This window comes from Oryctolagus cuniculus, chromosome 13 (genome assembly GCF_051225735.1).
Source record: "Oryctolagus cuniculus isolate XC-2025 breed Fujian yellow rabbit chromosome 13, ASM5122573v1, whole genome shotgun sequence".
In the NCBI taxonomy this organism is placed as follows: domain Eukaryota; kingdom Metazoa; phylum Chordata; class Mammalia; order Lagomorpha; family Leporidae; genus Oryctolagus; species Oryctolagus cuniculus.
Genome location: NC_142879.1, coordinates 19,620,361 through 19,640,393, shown reverse-complemented (window position 1 = coordinate 19,640,393; position 20,033 = coordinate 19,620,361). Strand labels below are relative to the sequence as shown.

At 62.2% G+C, this 20,033-nt stretch overlaps 1 protein-coding gene across 2 annotated transcripts; it reads left to right on the top strand.

Annotated features, from left to right (window-relative positions):
* Window positions 1-1,405: 1,405 nt before the first annotated feature.
* On the top strand, window positions 1,406-18,637 carry ETNK2 (ethanolamine kinase 2). Of its 2 annotated transcripts, XM_051821159.3 has the most exons (8): window positions 1,406-1,595; window positions 2,971-3,230; window positions 5,734-5,856; window positions 10,077-10,219; window positions 12,090-12,173; window positions 14,522-14,667; window positions 16,469-16,542; window positions 17,790-18,637. In XM_051821159.3, the coding sequence occupies exons 1-8, from the start codon at window positions 1,422-1,424 to the stop codon at window positions 17,860-17,862; spliced, it is 1,077 nt and encodes a 358-aa protein (XP_051677119.2). In that variant the 5' UTR covers window positions 1,406-1,421; the 3' UTR covers window positions 17,863-18,637. The 2 variants fall into 2 exon arrangements, with proteins under 2 accessions (XP_051677119.2, XP_089167479.1); XM_089311353.1 differs by lacking the exons at window positions 1,406-1,595; window positions 2,971-3,230 and adding an exon at window positions 4,059-4,113.
* The last annotated feature ends 1,396 nt before the right edge of the window (window positions 18,638-20,033 follow it).

The window sequence follows — 20,033 nt, the reverse complement described above, 5'->3', positions numbered from 1 at the left end:
TGCCCATTTGGGACCCGGCGTCACAGGCGGCTGTTTAACCTGTGCGCCACGAGGCCAGCAGCCAGCGTGCGTCAGCAGGAGCCGTCCCTGCAGTGTCGCTGTGCAGAGCAAAGGGCACAGATCTGGGAACCTGGGCTGCCATAGGTGGTCCACATTCCCCCAGCCTGGAGCCCTTACTTCCTCATTGCAAAAGGAGGAGTTGGAGGCAGTGTCCTTTCCCCAGGGAGCTCCGACTGTCCTCTCCTACACTGCCCACCCAGTGCGGCAGCTCCCCGGGCTATACTTAAACTCATCACAGTTCAATAAGACGCCACCCTGCCAGCGACCACTGCTTGGACAGCACAGGCATTCGCATCATCACAGAAGCTGGGCCAGGTAGAGCTGGGTTCTGGACAGGTTGAGAGGTGGGGGGAGGGTACAGGGTGGAATGGGAACGAGTGAGGGGGAACCAGCCGCCGAGGCCTCGGTATGGCAAAGAGGGCTGGCGGCCGGCAGAGTCCTTGACTTCCCCTCCCCAGGGCCAGCGAGGGCCGGCCCACCTCCAACGCCTGGTGCCAACAGAGCACCTGCTTGCTACCCTCCAGTTAGGGTTTAGCGATTCTTCAGCGACCAAAGCTCAGCCTTGCTCAAGGCCCTGGCACGCTCGGAGGCCTGCTGGCCAACAGTGCACTCTGCTGGACCGGCACACACACCCAATGCCATGACCCAGGGCCCCTCTCCATGGAAGAAGCACGCGCGTGCGTGCGTGCGCGCGCGTGTGTGTGTGGAGGGGGGTGGGGCCGCCTGGGGACCCCCTGCTGGGAACAGCCTTTGCGATGACCACTCCGGTAGCGCCAGCCCTCCGAGGTCCAGGGCCAGGGAGCACCGAGCAGGCACCCAGAAGGGCGCGCCCCGGCACATGTCTTGGGAACAGCCGGCCTCCATGCTCCAGGACCAGGTTGGGGGCGCAGGCAGAGCTTGCAGTGGGGGGAGCGCGCCCCCGGCCGCCTGGGCGGGCCCTGAGGGGGCGGGGCCTCCTCGGGCTCCGCCCCTCACGTCACGGCCTCCGTGGGGCGCCGCCCGCCCCGCGCTCCAGGTAGCGGCGGCCGCGGCTGCCCGCGGGGGCCGGCGGCGCTCCCCGGCGGGGCGGGCGGGGGGCGTTCCCTAGGCCGGCGTCCGTGATGTCACGGTCGCGGCGGGCCGCGGCGTCCCCGGGCCGGCGGTCGGAGCGGGCGGCGGGCGCCTGAGTCATGGACTTCCCCTGGCCCCTCCTCTCCCGCCGCCCCTCCCTCTCCGGGCCCCCCCGCCGGGGCTAGGGCGGGCGCGGCGCTCGGGCCCAGGGGGTGGGGCTGCCGGGCATGGCTGCGCCCCCGTCGGCTCCTCTGCCTTGCTCGCCTTTTTACCTGCGGGGGCAGGCGCCGGGCCCGCGCTGCCCATGGGGCATGGAGGAGAAGGCGGCGGCCGGCGCGGGCTGCGCGGAGCCGCCGGGCCCCCAGAGGGCCGCCGCCGTCCCGTGCTTCGGCATCTGCGTGGACCAGGACGACATCCTGCCCGGCGCCCTGCGCCTCATCCAGGAGCTGCGGCCGCACTGGGAGCCCGAGCAAGTTCGGACCAAGGTAGCCGAGCGGGTCGGAACCGGGCCCGAGCCCGGGCCCTGCGGGGCCGCCTGTGCGTGCATCCTTCCGGGTGCGGGTCCCAGGGGTACGCGGCGGCGGCGCAGGGGAGGTGGGGAGGCGGGTGTGTGCGTGTTGGTGTCTGTATTTGCAAAGCTGGGCTCACACCCCTCGCGTCCCGCACACCCAACCCCGGCTCCCGCGCGCAGGGCCACCTGCCCGCTGTCAGCACGCGGCGCGCCCGCTCCACGCCCTGTCGCCGCGGGCTGGTGCCCCTCGCTGCCCAACCCACTCTGAAACGCGAGCAGGCAGGAACTTTTAAAGAACCACCCCCCCACCGCGCGCCGCCGCCGCCCCAGACACACAGGCAGGCACGCATCGCTGGGAGGGGGAGTGAAGATGTGGGGAGGGGGAGTGAAGATGTGGGGAGGGGGGGTCCCAGGCCTCTCCACAGGGCGCCTTCCCCATCCCCAGCTGGGCACCCGTTCTCCAAGATCCCACTGAGGAGCCCGGGGCTGGCGCCCAGCTGATCTGCCTTCTCTAAAGAGAAGAAAGAGCGACACCTGCCCACCCACCCCTGCCCTGTGCTGGCTGCCTGAGGAAGTGGCTGAGTGGGGGCTTGCAGCTTGGGCTGGCGTAGGAGGGGCTCCAAGCCTTGCCTGGTGGGAAGGCAAAGTTCTGGGGAGGTCCTGGACCCCTCCTGGGGAGTAAAGGCCCTGTGTGGGTGAGACTCACTGGCCTGAGTCATAGCAGGTGCCAGCCCCTCCCTTCATTAGGCCTCAGTTTGCTGCCACCCCCCCCCCGCCCCCAGGTTCCATTCAGCTGCGCTCCAAGGCCTCCTAAAGCAGGTGGCTCCTTCCTCCTTATCACTCTGGCTGGAGGAACCAGTGCCCCCAGCCCAGAGGTCTTCTGGTGTGGAGCTGGGCGGTCCCGGGGACCTCCGACCCCTGGAGTCCTGGGATACGGGCACCTCAGTGGCCCCCCTCGGGCCTCCACCGCGGGACGGGGCGAGAGACGCAGCAGAGAGCGGCGTGCCTGGGTGGCAGTGGGAAGCGCTGGTCAGGAGGTGCTGTTCTGAACAACTCCTCGCCCTCCTCTGCCACGCTGTGGTCCACAGCAGTTTATTCTCAGGGCCAGGATGGAGGAAAAGGAGGGGGAGAGGGCCCCTGTGCACTGCCCCTCTTCCCAGGTAGATTCCTCCCGTGCCAGGTCCCGTGCAGACCCGGGGCAGCCAGTGCGCCTGCATCGAGCCCAGTGCTGAGTTTTCCAGGGCAGAGGGACTGGGGGCTCTGTGTGGCGCTCCTCCTCCGAGCGAGCCCCTCCTGCTGGAGCTGGGGAGCCCCACCCATCCACGCACTGCCCCCTACCCCCACCCCAGCGCTTCACCGATGGCATCACCAACAAGCTGGTGGCCTGCTACGTGGAGGAGGATATGCGGGACTGCGTGCTGGTCCGGGTGTACGGGGAGCGCACGGAGCTGCTGGTGGACCGGGAGAATGAGGTCCGGAACTTCCAGCTGCTGCGAGCACACGGCTGCGCCCCCAAGCTCTACTGCACCTTCCAGAACGGGCTGTGCTACGAGTACATGCAAGGCGTGGCGCTGGGGCCCGAGCACATCCGGGAGCCCCGGCTCTTCAGGTGAGGAACCGTGCTGGGGTCCGCTTTCCCGGCTGTAGCGAGTGGCCCTTGGAGCAGCTTCGTGGCGAGATCGGCGGGGTGCAGGGGAAGTGTGTGTGTGTGTTGATGGACTTTGCAGGGAGAGACGGTAACTTTCTGTCGCTCTTCAGCAGCGTCCCCTGGGAGGAGAGGGAGCATGTTGGTGAATGTGGGGCTGCCTCCTGGCCCTAGGTAGGCCTCAAACCTCTGCCCACCCCAGGTCTGGCCTGGAAACATCTCAGAGCCTGGGAGGTGTAATCCGAGCCAAGTCCCCGGGGAACCCAGGGTTTCCTGTCTCTCCTCACCTCCTGCCAAGAGCTCAGGTGTGCAGGGAAAATGGGCCCCATTCGGGCTGAGTGTGGTTTTACCAGCCCGGGGAGATGTGGGCCCTCCCGCTGGCCTTTACTGCTCCTGGCCTCCCTGACAAGGTGGGAAGCCGGGCTTGGGGAGTGGCCCTGGCCTCCTCACAGAGGAGTGATGCCTGGACACGCAGGGCCCAGGCGCTGGACTTCACCTTCAAGCCCTGTGGACGCCACCGTGTGCTTGGCGTGGGCCAGGGCAGGCAAGCCAGGCAGTGGCCTCCCCCTCCCCGACAGGGCTGACCCACATGGAGGGCAATCTGACTGGCAGGCCCGGTCTAAATCCTGCACTGCGGCCAGCCGCTGGGGTCTGTGTGGGATCCCTGGATTCTGCCCTGTGCAGTCCGAGGGGGAGAAGTGAAGCCCACCTGGGGTGGATCAGGAAGCTCCTTTGCCCGCTCACCTGCCACCCAGCTAATTCTAAGTTGGTGCACCTGGCCCTCCAGGACTTACAAGGAGGGAGTCTTGGAGGCCCCGCGTCCCCGTGCTGCCGAGCGCGGCCTCAGGTACTGGCTTTGAGGAGAGTGTTACAGCTGGGGGCGGGGAGGCTGCAGTGAGAAGCAGATACACCTGTGCGAGGGTCCACTCCGGCTGGGGGTAGGGAGGCTGCAGATACACCTGTGCGAGGTGAGCAGCTCCAGATGTGCCAGGTCTGGGGTGTGAGGTCAGGGACCCCTTCCTGGCTTCTCCCAGCTCCCTGTCTTGTGCAAATAAGCTTAAACCTTGGCAGGTCCTACCACTCCCAGCCTCCCTCCCCTCTGAATCCCTTGTTGTCACTCATCCTCCTGTGGAAACAATTACCATTGTCAGGAAGATTGACGATGGATTTGGGTTTGATAAGAACAACTTGGCATTTGGGAGAGAGCCAGAAATTGGGCGAGGTATAGGAGGCAGGCCCTTCCCCGATGGGCTGGATCCGGATCCCTGAGGGCAGGTGACAGCCTCAGGGAGCCCCCCACATTCCCCCAACCCACCCGCCAGCTTCAGCCTGCTGTCTTCGCAGCATAAAACTGCTGAGTGTTGAGGTTACTTTCATTGCTATTCCAGACAACAGTCCTATTGATATTCAAGGAAACGCTCTGTTCATGCTCTGGTCGGATCTTCCTTTGGGAAGGAAAGGGAGGGCCTGGGTCTCCAGGTCTGATTCTCTGCCTTGCCCAAACCCTGGCCGGCTCCTTCCTGCCTCCAGGCTGCAGCCCCTGAGAGTGTGGCTCCCCCTCTCCCCTCCACCCTTTAGGAGGTGGGAGCCTTAGTGCAGCTTCCAAAGGAGCCCAAGACTGCCCGGAGGTCCCTGTGGGGGCCTGGCCTGCCCCTCCCCAGTGGCTGGGTAAGGGGATGAGGGGCTGCCTGGAACTGCCCCGGGAACAGATTTCCACCAGCCAGTGTCTTTGTTGTCTCTCCTGGTGGTGATGATGGGAGCAACAGGCAGAGGCAGCCAGGAAGCCTGAATGTTGGAGGCCTGGCAGACAGCGGGGGTGGGGCTGCACAGGGCTGGGGTCCTTATCAAGGTCCTCCCCCTCTGACCGGTCAGTCCTCTGTCCACCCCCGCCCTCTCCCAGCAACCTTCCCGGCCGCCCACTCCTCCTCTCCCGGGACCTTGGATAAGGTCCACTGGAGAACTTGAAAATAGAACGCTGGCTTGTTTTGCGTCCTTGGCACCCAGCCGCCAGCATCAACTCCCTGTGGCTGAGGAAGGGGCTGCCCCCGGCCAGCCTGTTTTCCCTCCCCACCTTGGCCAGGCTGATAAGAGGCGGTGTGTGTCTTCCCTGCCTGCCATCCCCACCCCCTATCCCTCCATGCAAAGTGGCCTGTGCTCACTCCCCTCCGAGGATGGGGCAGAGTCCAGGGGGCAGGGAGGGCACCACCCCCGTTCCCGGGTGCCCCCTGTGCCATCGACCTGTGGCCCACTGCCTGCAGCTCTGCGCTGCTCCCTGAAGCGGGCCCAGCTCTGGGACTGGAGGGCAGCTGGAGGCCCAAGGTCTTGTTTCACTTGCATGCCTTCTGCAGAGCCCTGCCACTGTGCAGCCACGACCATGCTTGGTCCTCTGGCGGGGGCCCCTCTCTGGCCAGGAGGGGAGGGCCTGCCGGCCGGCACTGATACACTCCACTCCTGTTCTCTGCCCTAGGTTAATCGCCTTAGAAATGGCCAAGATTCACACGATCCACACCAACGGCAGCCTGCCCAAGCCTACCCTCTGGCACAAGATGCACAATTATTTCACACTTGTGAGGAACGAGATCAACCCCAGGTACAGAGGTCTGGGAGGGTCCCAGGCTGCCACCATGCGGTCCCACCCCTGCCCATTCTCTGCAGCCCGCCCATCCCGGAAGCGGTGGGCACAGGTCCGGGTGGGGGCTGGGCAGTTCTCCCCCACCCCGCCCCTTCAGTCCCTCTCCCAGAACCGCTGGCCCCCAGCCGAGCTGGGCCAGTGACCGAGCCCTGGGAACTTAGACCTTGCGCTGTTTCTCTTGAGTCTGTGGCGGGGACTTCTGCCTAATGCTGAGGCTCCGAGAGGGAGCTTAGCCCGCGTCACGGGGCCGGGCACGGCTCCTGTTTCTCAGGCCAGTGCTCAGTGATCTCGCACCTCTTGAACAGAGAAGGGCCAGGACCCCTGGGAGTGGGGTGGGACTGAGGGCAGTCAGGGGAGCGCTCGCTCTCTCCAGCCGGCAAGCCCTGGGGACGGCAAGGTTCCTGCTCCCTGCCTGGACCACCTCCCCCATCCTCCTGTGCCTCTGGGACTTGTCCTCCAACCCGGCTCAAAGCTACAGCTTGCTTTCCTTCATGGCCCTTTCCGGGGGAGCGGGCACCCCCATCCCGACACAGCCTTACCCCACAGGAGACGGGTTCCCTGAGCTTTTCCGTGAGTCCCTGGCCAGCCTGCAGAGGCCTGACTCCCCCTGAGTGCTAAGGAAAGGGCAGATGGAGGCATGTGGGAGGGCTGGTGTTGTCCTGTAAGAGACGGTAGCAAGGCTCTGACCTCTGCACCCCACGGGCGTTGAACGCTCCCTTCAAAAGCACATGTAAACAAGTGTAATTGGCATATATATATATGGGGACAGTGTGATGTTTCAGTACATGCATGCAACGTGGGACCATCAGACCAGGGAGATGGCGAGCCCCTCGCTTGAAACGCTGGTCATTGCTTCAGCTTGGAACCCTTCCGAATCCTCTCTGCTAAGCTGCTTTGAACTCTGGGTAATTTGAGCACCAGCTTTGTTCTAAATGTTCACGGGGTAGCGTGCAGAAGAGGCCTGGGGAGCGGTCTCTCCCTGCGGCCCCCTCGCACGCATGTGTGACTTTAACCCCTCCTGCTTCACATTTGCCAAGCACTGCTTTGGGACTGTTTGTGCAGATGGCCCATGCCTGCCCCCTTTGTGACCATGCTCAGACTCTCCGTGTCACCTGGTATCTCTGGGACAAGGGGTGAATCCTCCCTTAGGGCTCGCATGGCACAGGGGAAGCAGGACCTCATTGCAGTCCCAGGCAGGGGATGGACCTGCCAAGGTCACGGTCAGGGGCACCTCAAGCCTAGAGTCCTGGCCTCCTGGTGCTCAGGCAGGATCCCGGCAATGGTGCTGCTGCCCGCCTGCCCTTGGGGAGGGGGCCCTGGGGAAGAGCGGCCCAGCTCCCTTTGCTCTTGCCACACCTTTGACCTTGGGAAAGTCGAGATTTGGTTGTTCTTTGAGCAGGACAGCGAGGAGCAGTCGCTCAGGCCAGGCAGGAGAAAGCCGCAGAGCTGCAGCCGTGGCCTCGTGACCCTGACTTAGTCCCTGCTGTCGCAGACAGGGATTGTCGGGGATTTAAAGCAATTCCCAAAAAAAGAAAGTGAACTTGACGTTGGCCCTGCCTTCAAGAAGCATAGGTGCCACCTGGGTCACCAGGACATGTCCGTGCATGGCCGGGAAAGGAGGCAGGGTGTGTGCTGGGTGCTGTGCGTGGTGAGATGGGAAAGTGCTCCTGGCCAGGGCCTGCTGTGGGCGGGTCTTCAGGGGGCCTGGGAGGGAGCTGTGGGTGAGTGGGAGCTCCATCGTGAGGGGCCTTCGCTGCCAGGCCAAGGAGCCGAGACTGAACGGAGTGGGGGTGGGAGAGGCTCGAAGATGCTTGAGCCGGGGCCTGGTTTAGGGAGAAGCCGCTCTCGCGGTCGGGGATGGTTTTGGCTGGGCAATCAGCAGCAGCAGGTGGAGCTGAGGTAGGCAGACCAGCTGTTGTCATAATTGGGCCAGATGACCTAGGACTAGGGTTCCCAAACTGAGCCTGAGATTCCCCTGGGGCACCTGCAGATGCCCAGGCCAGCCCTGGAGACTGATGGGTGGGGATTTGAGTTTTGATGGGCTCCCCAGGGAACTGAGGGGTGGAGCGATGTGTTGGGGACCTGTGGAAATGGATTCGGCAGCCTTGATGTTGGGCTGGCCGTGCAGGTGCCCAGGGTGACTGGGAGGGCTGGTATGTGACTGGGCGGGTGGGAGGGTGGAGGCGCTGGGCCAGGAAGCTGGGACATTTAGTGTCTCGCAGGGAGAAGGGCATTTTGCCCTGCCCAGACCCTGACCTCTGTCCCTTCACCAGGAGGACCCCCAAGGCTGCCCTGGGGAGGCCGAGGCCATGGCCCCTTGCCACCTCCTGCTGTCTGTGGGATGCAGCTATGGCCCCGGGCTGGCTATGTTTTAAGTGCCCTGAGACGGAAGGCCTGGATCATCTCACAGTGACCATCTCCGTGGCCTTGGGGTGGGCAGCGCAGGGTCAGACAGAGGTCAGGGCTGAGCAGCGCAAGCGTCTGGGGTGTCAAGGCTGTGGTTTCTGGCCAGGCCTGGGCAAACCAGAGGAAACCTCCCAATTCTTATCTCTCGGTGTTTCAGGCCAAGAGGGAAGAGATGGTGAAAGAAAGGTAGCTTCCTGGGGAGTCAAGGCTGGGAGAGGTGACGGGTGGCCCTCTGGGTGCAGATAAACTCCCAGAGGGGAGGGAGGGCGTGGCCTGGACGCAGGGAGGAGGAGCCTCAGGGGGCCCAGGGCCAGAGTCTTCAAGGAGACTTGGTGCTGTGTTGGGTTCTTGGAAAGGCCCAGGATTCCGCTGTTCAGGTGTCAGGGAGGGAGCCCCTCCCCTCCCCTCCCCTCCCCTCCCCTCCCCTCCCCTCCCCTCCCCTCCATTTCCCTATCTGGGACCAGGTGACCTAAGACCCCATGAACTAGGGCCTACTCTAAGCCCCAGGAGCCTGCCCACTCTGCCCTGTCCAGAGGGGGCTGTGGGGATGCCCTGGTGGCTGAACTCTACCCGAAGGCCGTCATGTGGGCAGGTGGAGAGGGCGGCCTCCCACTGGCCATCCTGTGTGTGCTCCCCTGTCCTGGACAAGCCACACAAACAGGAGACGCGCGAGTAGGGCGCCAGCCCCGCCCCTCTCCCGCCGCTGCTTCTGGGCCTATGAGGGTCCTGCGCGCTGTTTGGCTTTCTCGGTGTACACAGCGGTGTGCATCCTCAGGCCAAAGTGCAGGGCCCACAAGCACAACATGCCCTCGTCGGCATCCACGTGCCTCTGATGACCTTGGATGGCCCAGCCACTCATTAGCCATGGGTTGAACAGAAGCGGCTGCTGTGTGCGTGGGGTGGGGTGTGGGCAGGAGGAGAGGGGGCCTCCGTGCCCCTTCGTCTCTGCCGTCAGTTTGCCCACGCACAGTCTGGCCGGGACCCGGGGCAGTGACTAGGGAGCAGCAGAGCACCTGCTGGTGGCCCAGAAGTCCTCTGTGTCCGTGTGGGCCCAGGTGGTCCATGTGTGGGGTGAGAGGTCTTGTTCCCCTCCATGGGACAAGCTCACCCTGGAGAGTGACCCCTTCCCCAGGCCTGCTGGCCGCATCTCCCTGCTGCTCCTGTCAGCCTTTTTCTCTCTCGGGGTGGAGTCATTCGGTCTGGACGCTCGTTCTCCCCTCCACTGCCCTTTCCTTACCTTCTCGTCCCTTCTACAGGGTGACAGGGATGTCATTTGGACAACAGCCTTGCCTTTTAAAACAAAGTTGTATTGGGATAGAGAAAGAGCTCCTGTCCTCTGGTTCACTTCCCAGAGGTCCACGGGGGCCAAAGCCAGGGGCCAGGAACTTAACCCAACTACTTGAGCCACCACCTGCTGCTTCCCAGGGCGTAATGCAGAAAGATGGAATCAGTAGTAGAAGTAGAACTTGAACCCCGGCACTTCGGTATGGGAGGCAGGCGTCCCAGGCAGCATCTTGACCTGGAGGCTGAACACCTGCCCCTGGACGGTGACTTTCAGGCTTGGCCAGCTGCCTTCATGGCCGGGTTTTAATCCGCTTCTTGGCACAACTGCAGGAGTCAGGACAGGAAGCCGTAGTGCCACTTGAGAGAGAGAGTCCGATAGGTTGGCCGCCTGCCCGAGGTCCCCCCGCGGTGATGGGCTGTAGCGGCCATGCACCTGCCAGTCCGTCGCCAGCCCTCCCCACACTGGCTGCCTTCTTGCCGCTGCCTAGCCTCTCTGCAGGTGTCCCTAAGGTGGAGGTGCTGGAGTGGGAGCTGGCCTGGCTGAAGGAGCACCTGTCCCAGCTGGACTCCCCGGTGGTGTTTTGTCACAACGACCTGCTCTGCAAGAACATCATCTATGACAGCGCCAAAGGTACGGCTCCTCCAGCCCTGCCCGGGGGCGGCGGGCTGCAGGGGCCCCTCCGCGGGCTGGCGCTTGGACAGCAGAGGGAGACCTGGGTGTAGGCCGTAAGTTAATGTGTGGGGGAGAGAAAACAAGAAATCCCCACTTAGGAAAATCTGTCCGAGAAAGAACCCCAAATCCTGGTTTGTGGAGGTCCAGGTTAGGCACCCACGCCATTCCTTGGGGCGAGTGCGTGGGCTGCCCAGAGCTGCTGCTCTTGGTGACAGCGTCGCCCCCAAGGGGCACGGCTGAGCTGTAGGATCCACAGGACACCAGCTCTGGGGCCTTCTTTGGATACTGGACTCCAAGGATATTCAAGTTCCTTGCATAAAATGGCAGAGTCTCTGCATTAACCCGTGCACAGCTCCCATGCACAGTCTTTCTCAAAGTTATTTGAGAAAGATTTTTTTTAAATCTGCCGGTTCACTCCCCAAATGCCAGCAACAGCTGGGACCGGGCCAGGCTGAAGCCAGGTGCCATCAGGTCAGTCTAGGTCTCCCATGTGGGTGGCAGGGACCCAAGTACTTGAGCCATTACCTGCTGCCTCAGAGTGAGTACAGGAAGCTGGAATCAGGCATGGAGGCAGGACTCAAAGCCAGGCACTCCAGGATGGGACGTGGGCGTCCCAAGCAGCTTTTTTCCCCAAAGAAACCTTTTATTTAATGAGTACAGATTTCCTAAGTACCACTTTAGGAACAGAGTGATTCTTCCCACCATACCTACCTTCCCACCCCTTCTCCTCCTCCCTCTCCCATTCCCAGTCCCATTATCCATTAAGATTCATTTTCTTTTATTTAAATATTTACTTATCTGAAAGAGTTACACAGAGAAGGAGAAGCAAAAAGATGGCTTTTCCATGTGCTGGTTCACTCCCCAGTTGGCCGCAATGGCCAGAGCTGCACCCATCTGAAGCCAGGAGCTTCCTCCTGGTCTCCCACGCAGGTGCAGGAGCCCAAGCACTTGGGCCATCTCTGCTTTCCCAGGCCATAGCAGAGAGCTGGATCAGAAGTGAGGTAGCCGGGACTCGAACCAGCACTCATATGGGATGCTAGCACTCAGGCGGCGGCTTTACCTGCTACCCTGCGGCACCAGCCCCAAGATTCATTTTCAATTAACTTTATACACAGAAGACCAACTCTGTACTGAGTAGAGTTCAGCAATTTGCGCGCACACACACACACACACACACACGTTTTACAGTTAACTCTCATAGTACAACTCATGGAGGACAGAGCTGCGTGGGGACTTAGTGCAGTGACTCCTGTTGTTAATTCAACAATTAACACTCATGAAGTCAGTGACCACCCGAGGCTCTTGACATGAGCTGCCGAGGCTGTGGAAGCCTTTTGAGTCCACAAACTGTCAGTATTTAGACAAGGCCATAAGCAAAGTGGAAGTTCTCTCCTCCCTTCTGGCCACTTCTTTCCGCTGGGGTCTCGCCCACAGAGGTCCTTCCTGCAGGACCAAGCAGTGTCTTAACCACTGTGTCAAGGGCCGGTCCCCTCCGTTTACTCAGATCGTGTCTAGAGACTGCGGTGTGGAGAGCTGGCACAGTGCTCTGTGCGCATGCTCACACAGATGCAGTGTGACTCCAGGGCTGTGGGACCCTTGAATGCACAAGGCCGCCTGTCCTGAGCTTTGGTTCTCGTCCATGGCCATGCTGAGGACAGGTGTCTCCGGGGGTGGGCTGTGGTCTGGCTGTGAGAGAGGGGTGGCGGGTGCTGGGGAAAAGACAGATGGACAGAGAGAAGGGAGTGGCTTAGAAGGAGTGGGTGGAGCGACCAAGGGTGTGTTTCAGAGGCGCTGGGACCAAGCCCGTTGCCTGTCTTGTACCTCTCAGGTCACGTCCGGTTCATTGACTACGAGTATGCTGGCTACAACTACCAAGCCTTTGACATTGGCAACCATTTCAATGAGTTTGCAGGTGAGAAGGTGCTACTGTTGCACCTGTGTCCAAGGCACGCCTCTAAGGAGGAGGGGCTGGGTCTCGGGAGGACCAGGGTGGAGGCTACGACCCACAGACGCAGAGCTGACCTCTGTGAGCCCCACTGGGGGCCTGACACAAGAAAAGCACACCATCTATAGGATGCCCGAGGGTACTCAGCTCGGCATGTACATTTTTTTTTTTTTTTTTAAGAATTTATTTGAAAGAGTTAGACACAGCTACCATCCCCTGGTTCACTCTCCAAATGGCCACAACGGCCTGGGATGGGGCCGAGCTGGGAGCCAGGAACTCCGTCCGGAGTCTCCCAAGTGGGTGCAGGGGCCTAAGCACCTGGGCCATCCTCGCTGCTTTCCCAGGTGCATTAGCAGGGAGCTGGATCTGAAGCAGAGCAGCCAGAGCTGAAACCATGTGAGATGCTGGTGGTGTTGTGGGTAGTGGTCTGACCCCCTGTGCCACGGTGCTGGCCCCCCAGCTTATAAATGTAAAAAGACCCTTTGTCCGGACAGACGCTGCCTGTGCCAGCAAGGCCAGCGTGGCACAGGATGACCGCCTTGGCAAGCTCCTTATCCATGAGGGCCCTGCCTGCAGCTAGGACGTGGGTCAGGCTCCAAGCAGCCGCTTGCCTGGAGGCCTGAGGACAGCCCCGAGGCAGTCGTTCAGCGTGTGCTGTGCACCTTCGCTCCCACGTCCCAGTCCTAGCTGTGTGAGCCCTGGGCAGGCTGCCTCGCTCTGCGCCTCTAAAATGCACATGGTAGCAGTAGCTACTCGGGAGCACAGACACGAGGCAGACACGCAGGGGCGGCACACTGAGCACTGGTCCTGGTAGGCAGGGGTGCTTTCCTGCAGTGCCTGAGGAGCGGGAACCGAGGGGGCTGGCGCAGGCAGGTGAGCCCTGGGGGCGGGCCTGGTCTGCACCAGTGAACCATGGGGAAGCATTGGCAGGGTTCTCTGGCCTGCCCGCCTGCTCAGGACGAGCTGGAACCAGGTAGTAGGCCAGGGATGGGGGCGCTGGACATGGGCTGGGGCTGTCCCCAAGCTGGTGAGGCGGGATGCCCAGCCCCCGTGGCTTAGGGCAGGTGAGGCATGCCCAGGCCAGCCACAGCCGCTCCTGAGCCTAATCCCGGCCAACCGTGTCCCTTCTGGAACCGCAGGTGAGCGAGTCCATGCAGCTCTGATGGTGTCCTTGGGGATGGCTCCCCTCGGGGGCAGCTGCCAGCTGCGCTGGGGAACCCGAGGCATGATGGGGCCCAGGCCAGGGTGCTCACCCCCAGGTCCACTGGCCTTTCCCAAAAGGGCTAATTCCCAGGCATTTTAAGTCCTTGCCTGCTGTACTGGGCAAAGTGCAGCTGGAAGCCCGCCAGGGGGCAGCCCACGTCCGACTCCCAGGTGGAGAGCAGAGGTGGAGGGAGGGCAGATTTAGGAGCTGGAGGGGTGGAGCAGAGAGGGGCGGTGCACACTGGCAGGAGACAACTCCAGCCAAGTGGCCGTGTGACCCTGGGCTAATCCTTCGCTCTTGGCCTTAGTTTCTCCATCTACAAGGGGGAAAGAAGAGGGAGGAAGCGGGCTCGGGGACGGTGGCCCAGTCCTGGGCCTGACGGTTTTGTTTTTAAGGTTTATTTGATTCTATTTGAAAGGCAGAGTTGGGAGAGAGAGAGGTGTTCCATCCACTGGTTCATTCCCCTAAATGGCTTCAACGGCCAAGGCTGAGCCAGGCAGGAGCCAGGAGCTTCATCCGGGCTTCCTACATGGGTGCAGGGGCCCAAGCACTTGGGCCATCCTCTGCTGCTTTCCCAGGCGCACCAGCAGGGAGCTGGGTCTGAAGTGGAGCAGCTGGGACTTGAACCAGTGCCCGTGTGGGGATGCCGGAGCTGCAAAGAGCAGCCTCGCCTGCTGCACCACAACACTGCTGGGGCCCCACCCCCACCCCCACCCCCAGTAACCGTCTTTCAGCAGCAGCTCTGTGGCCAGGGCGCGGTGGGCGGGCAGGGCTCAGCTGAGTGCCCACGGGGCCAATCGGGATCGCCAGGCGGCTTGGCCGGGGACAGTGTTGTCTGGGCAGTGTTGTTAAGCTGGGTCCTAGAAGCAGACAGGGTGAGGGTGTGCGGGGGCGCTGTCCATGGGGTGCCTGATGCACTCAGGTCAGTGCCCTGCCTTCCTCAGCCCCCCAGCAGCTGTGCCCCCCACCCCAGCTGAGTGCACGCCCAGGGCCCCCTCCTGGTTGCAGCCACATGGGTGGAAGGCGATGGGTAGGCGTTTCGCAGGGTGAAGGGAGACCCCAAGGGTGGGGGGCCTGTGTCCCTGCAGCGCTCCGCCCTGCTCCCTGGCAGGTGTGAACGAGGTGGATTACTGCCGGTACCCGGCCCGCGAGACCCAGCTGCAGTGGCTGCACTACTACCTGCAGGCGCAGAAGGACTCGGCCGTGACCCCCAGGGAGGTGGAGCGGCTCTACGTGCAAGTCAACAAGTTTGCCCTGGTGAGGGGAGGGGGAGGTGGCAGGGGGAGGGGCTTGGGGGGTGAAGAGCCGGCCTCCCGTGTGTGTCCCTCCCACCCCAATGCCTGGTCCTTGCTCCCGCCCTGGGAGATAGAGACATTCTCTCTTCTAGAAAAATTCCAGGGTACTTCAAAATGTTCATGGAAAAGAAAATTAAAAGATGAGTTTCATGCAAACATTTTTGAAATCCTGCATGTAAAATCCATGCATGCAAAATCTGTCTTAGGAAAAAACATTTTTAAAAAATTACATTTATTTGAAAGGCAGAGAAAGAGGTCAAGCTTCCATTCGCTGGTTCACTCCCCAAATGTCCACAACAGCGAGGACCAGGTCAGGTCAAAGCCAGGAGCCCAGAGCCCAGCCGGGTCTCTCCCGTGGGTGTCGGGGACCCCAGCACTTGCGGCATCACCTGCTGCCTTAAGGGGTGCGCGCTGGCGGGAAGCTGGAGTGCAGTGGGGTGCCTGACGCGGCATTTCCGGTGTCCCGAGCGGGGTCTCAACCACAGTGCCAAGTGCCTGCCTCCCTTACATGTACATTTCAAACTTTTCTTGCACTAACTTCCTAATGCCACTTTCCTGTAAACTTTTTTAAAACAAGATGTGTTTATTTGAAAGAGTTACACAGAGAAGGAGAGTCAGAGAGAGAGAGGTCTTCCACCTGCTGGTTCACTCCTCAGTTGGCTGCAGCAGCCGGAGCTGAGCCCATCCAAAGCCAGAAGCCTCTTCGGGTCTCCCACGCGGGTGCAGGACTCAAGTGGGCCATCTTCCACTGCTTTCCCAGGCCATAGCAGAGCTGGATTGGAAGTAGGGCAGCCGGGACTCGAACTGGTGCGCATATGGGATGCCGGCACTGCAGGTCACTTTACCCACTATGCCACAGCACCGGCCCCTCCTATAAACTCCTTTAAGGACCCTTGCATGGATGCCAGCTCCTGTTGTGGCAATCCCCTCATTTAGATAAGTTCTTCCCACTGTCTGACCTAAGCCATTCCTACTGCAGTTAAGTTCATCTTTTTCCCCATGGCCTTTGGAGGAGCAGCAGTTCCCCTCTCCTCTCCTCTGCAGAGGGGCTCTCTCCCTGCCCTCTCCTCGCCCCTGCACTGTCAGCTCTTGGTTCTGAGTTACAGCTCCTCCACGGATGGTGCTGCAGGCCAGGTCCCGCTGGCGTGTGTGTGGGGCATCGCTAGCCAGCGTAATGTCAGCCACGCGGCCGCCCCAGGGCAAGCATGGTGGGGTGGGAGACCCCCACCTGGGCACCACTGCTGTGTGCCCCTGAACACATCGACTATAGGGGCAGCGCAACTTGATTCTCGGTTAACGCCCACACTCGGGGCTCCCTGTGCTCAGATCTACAGTCAATTTCCACCCCAGCTGGTGTTCACAAGAGAGGAGGGGTGGGAGAAGCTAGCGAGGGCTCCTTCAGGAGTCCCAGGTCCCCAGTGCCCAGGGCACCGTGACCCCCCCACTCTGCTGTCCCCCTGGCAGCTCGTCTCCCGGCTGCTGGGCCTGCGCTCTGGCTCGGGGATTCACCTCTGCCTTGAGTTCTCCTTGGCTGGGAGGTGGCCAGGGCTGTGCAGGCTGGGGGCACCACCCTGCTGCCCATGCCGTGGAGGGGCGAGCGCTGGGACTGGGGCTGACCCAGTCCTGCTTGCCTCTCCCTAGTAAGACAGCGCAGGCCCCAAGAGCTGCCCGGTGCATCGGCCTCGGTGCCTACATCCCTGCAGCTCTGTAGGGTGCACAGCAGTCAGGATGCTGCCAGCCGACCCGCTCTGGTCTCTCTGCAGGCATCTCACTTCTTCTGGGCTCTCTGGGCCCTCATCCAGAACCAGTATTCCACCATCGACTTCGACTTCCTCAGGTGGGTGCAGGGCCCAGCCGGCAGGGAGGGTGGGGGCAAGGAAGAGCTTGAGGCCAAGGCCAGCCAAACAGAAGGCGCAGGGCCCATCCCTTGCCCACAGGGCAGAAGTGCTGCCCCTGGGAGATCCCAGCTCCCCACCCTGTGGCCGTGCTCTGGTCCCCAGCACGTGGCAGTGGGTGGAAGTGTTGGCTTTCGTCCATGGCTTAAGAGCGCATTCCCCGACAGACAGAGCAGGGCCCACTTCCTGCGGTGCCTCGCTCTGCTTAGCGCCTGCTCTGCTGCCCCTCCTGGCAGTCAGACCCAACCCCTGCTCCCGTGGCTCCTGGGGACCCGCTGGGAACACACGCAGACTGTACTTGGCTTGGAGCTCAGGGTCGGGCGCATGCCTGGCAGGTGGCTAACAGCAGGCCGAGAGCAGCAAGCACAGGCCAGGACGTGGGCTTTCGAAGTCCCGTGTGCTGCCGATGGACTGCTCAAGGGTGCAGCCCCCGGATGACTTCAAAAGCTCACGAGGAAAAAAAGCAGTCTAGTTTGATGCAAATGTTTTGTAATTGTGCATTTTTTCCCATCATAGGCATTTTCCATGGCCTTCTAGAATAGAAGCCCCTCATATGCGTGCTCAGTCCTTTGTAGCAATATAAACGCCTCATTTCCCCACGAACTTTCACTTTCCTATCGAGGTACCCGGGTATGGTGGTTCCTCAAAGACCTAAAACTCGAATTTCTGAATGGCCCAGGGGTCCTGCAGCTGGGGGTCCCTCCAGCAGGCTGAAGGCAGGGTCTTGGAACAGCGGACCCCCACGTTCGTAGGCAGAACCCAGGTGAATGAATGAACCATGTGGTACCTACAGGTGATCGAATACCATTTAGCTTTAACAGGGAAGCTAGTCCTGTCCCCTGAGGACATTTTGGCAGAGAGGGTTTGATTTCACTAACACAGAGGTAACCCCGGGAGTCAAAGTCATAGACACCCAGTAGAACAGGGTGGGGGGGGGGGGTGGGCGGGGGCTGTGGCTGAATGAGTGTAGGGTTTCAGTTTCACAAAGTAGAAAAGTTCCGGGGCTTCATTGCACAACACCAGGAATACGCTAGGGAGAGGACTGTTCCAGTCTAAGAAAAAGCTCCAGCTGAGAACTTCTAAACAGGACAGCCTGATACAGCCCGAGAGCCAGCCAAGAGCCGTGGCCGTCCCTGCAGGGCCCTGCCGGCTCCCCTGCCGTGCCCAGCTCTGCCCTCCTCTCCTGCAGGTACGCAGTGATCCGATTCAACCAGTACTTCAAGGTGAAGCCTCAAGTCTCGGCCTTGGAGATGCCAAAGTGACCAGCCTCGCCCGTCTGCCTGGCCAGCTTTGCTCCCCGGGCCCCGCTCTGCTCCGGGGGTCTCGCCCCTGGACAAGGTGGGAGAGGGGACGGGGTGGGGGGGTCCGGGGAGAAGGCTCTGTCCCTGCCGCCAGCCCCCAGTGGCTGCTACTGAAGACCTCATTCTCCTGTTGGGAGGGGCGGACAGGACCCAGCCCCCCCTCACCAGGCACAGGAGGAAGTGCCTGCAGCCAGCCGGGGCCAGACCGACCCAGCACCCCGGGGAAGCACACCCGTCCGTCCCAGCCCTCTCTGGAACCTGGGCTGCCTTAGACGCATCTGCCCCTGCCTGGCCTGGGGCCAGGGCGCCTTACTACCTCCAGTGCCCCAGCCTCCAGCCTGTCTCCCCTTGCATGGCCCACACCAGCATCAGCCAGCTCTGTCCGATGGGGGCGGGGGCCAGAACCGGGCAGCCCCCTTCTCTGAGGCCCTCAGCTCCAGTCCACCCCCTCCCCACACCCCAGCCCAAGGAACCATGCCCCTCCCCCCGCAGGTCCCTGCTGGGGGCAGGGAGGGTGTGGTGACCAGTGCCCACGCCAGCTGCCTCCTGCCCGAGGACCTGTCGTCCTCCCCTGGGGGCAGGCTCTGATGGTGCCCCACGGCCCCTGGCGCTCACCAGCCTCCACCTCCAGTCCTCACAGCTCCTGGGGTGCCCTCCGGGCTGTGGCCTATAAAGTGATTCATTTGTAAATTATGGTGGTTTCTGCATTAAAATGCTCATTTCTGGACTGACTGTCCATGTGGCAGAGGCAAGGGTTTGACTTGGGGGGTGTGGTGGGAGGGGGGGAGGGGAGTGGTGGGACAGGACAGGGTAAGGCCCATACTGTGCCCAGCCCCCTGTCTCTGCTGCACCCCCTCCCCCTGAGCTGCCCGGGTCTCCTCCCCCCACTGCACCTGGCATGGCTGTTTCCCAACTGCTGTGCCTCTGACCTTGCTGCACCCCCACAGAGCTGCTCAGAGAGGAGCCCGGCTCCCTTTGGCAAACCATGGTGAGGAGCCCGGAAGCCCCTGACCGCAGTGCGCAGCCTTCCTAGCCCCTAGGGTGGGGACGGGGGCTGCTCTGATGGCAGGCTGCAGGGCCCTCTGGAGCCCCGCGGTCACTTTCTCAGAAGGCCAGAAAGCATGACCCTCCCCAGAGCGTGCCCAGTGGACTCTGGCTGTTTGGTTTTGGCCTGTGTTAAGCGCCAGGGTGTCATGGCAACCACGGGAGCCGGCACCAGCAGCTGGGGCCTCCAAGGTCACGGTGATCCAGTGTAGCCTGCCCCTCTGGAAGGGAGGGAGAGATGTGCACAGGGCAGAGGGTAGGCAGGTGGCCCCGAGGGGCTGTCTGTGGGGTCAGGTGGCCGTGGACCTGCCCACCCTGGCTGGGGCCTGAACGGAGCCACCTCTGGAGCCCAGGACGGGAGGAGCAGCTGTGAAGTCAGCTTCCTTTCCAGCCTCCTGGGGCTTGGCATTGTCACAGCCTTGGAGGCCAGTGTCGCAGTGGTGAGCAGAGAGTGCCGGACAGGGCCTTCAGGCCCCCTGCAGTCCTCAGGGGAGGGGCCAGGCACGCCGCCCCAGAGTCCCCCTCCCTCCCTCCCGCCACCACTCCCATACTCCAGCCTCAGCACCAGGCCTGGAGTCCCAGTGCCATCACAGGCCCTTGCTGGCCCCTCTGCAGGAGCTCTGGCCACAGGACCCTGGCCCAGGATATGACCCTCGGCCTCTGTGGAGCAGCACTGCGGAGGCAGACAGCAGGCTCCCGCCTAGCCTTCCCGTTAAGAGCTGGGACATTCTGTCTCTGTCTGGCCTCCCCTGGGCCCGGAGGGGTGGAGCCAGGGTGTCAGCAACAGGAAGGAGTTTGGAGAGCTGAAATGAGCGATTCCTGGGGGTGACCACCAGGGGGCAGGCGTGGCCAACCAGGCTCCAGTGCTGTTTCCAGCCGCAGGGGGAGGGTAGGAGACAGGAGGACCAAGGCTCTGTGCCTGGGCTGGGAGTACCCCCGCCCCCGTTTCCCCAGGTCAAAGAGTAGGGCCCCGACTCCTGGGGAGTCTTGACTCACGTGGCAGCCCCCTCCATGGTGAGTGTGGCTCCTACGGACGGCTGTGGGGTTTGTCCCCTCTGTCCTCTCTGGGCGACTGTCCCTCTAAGTAT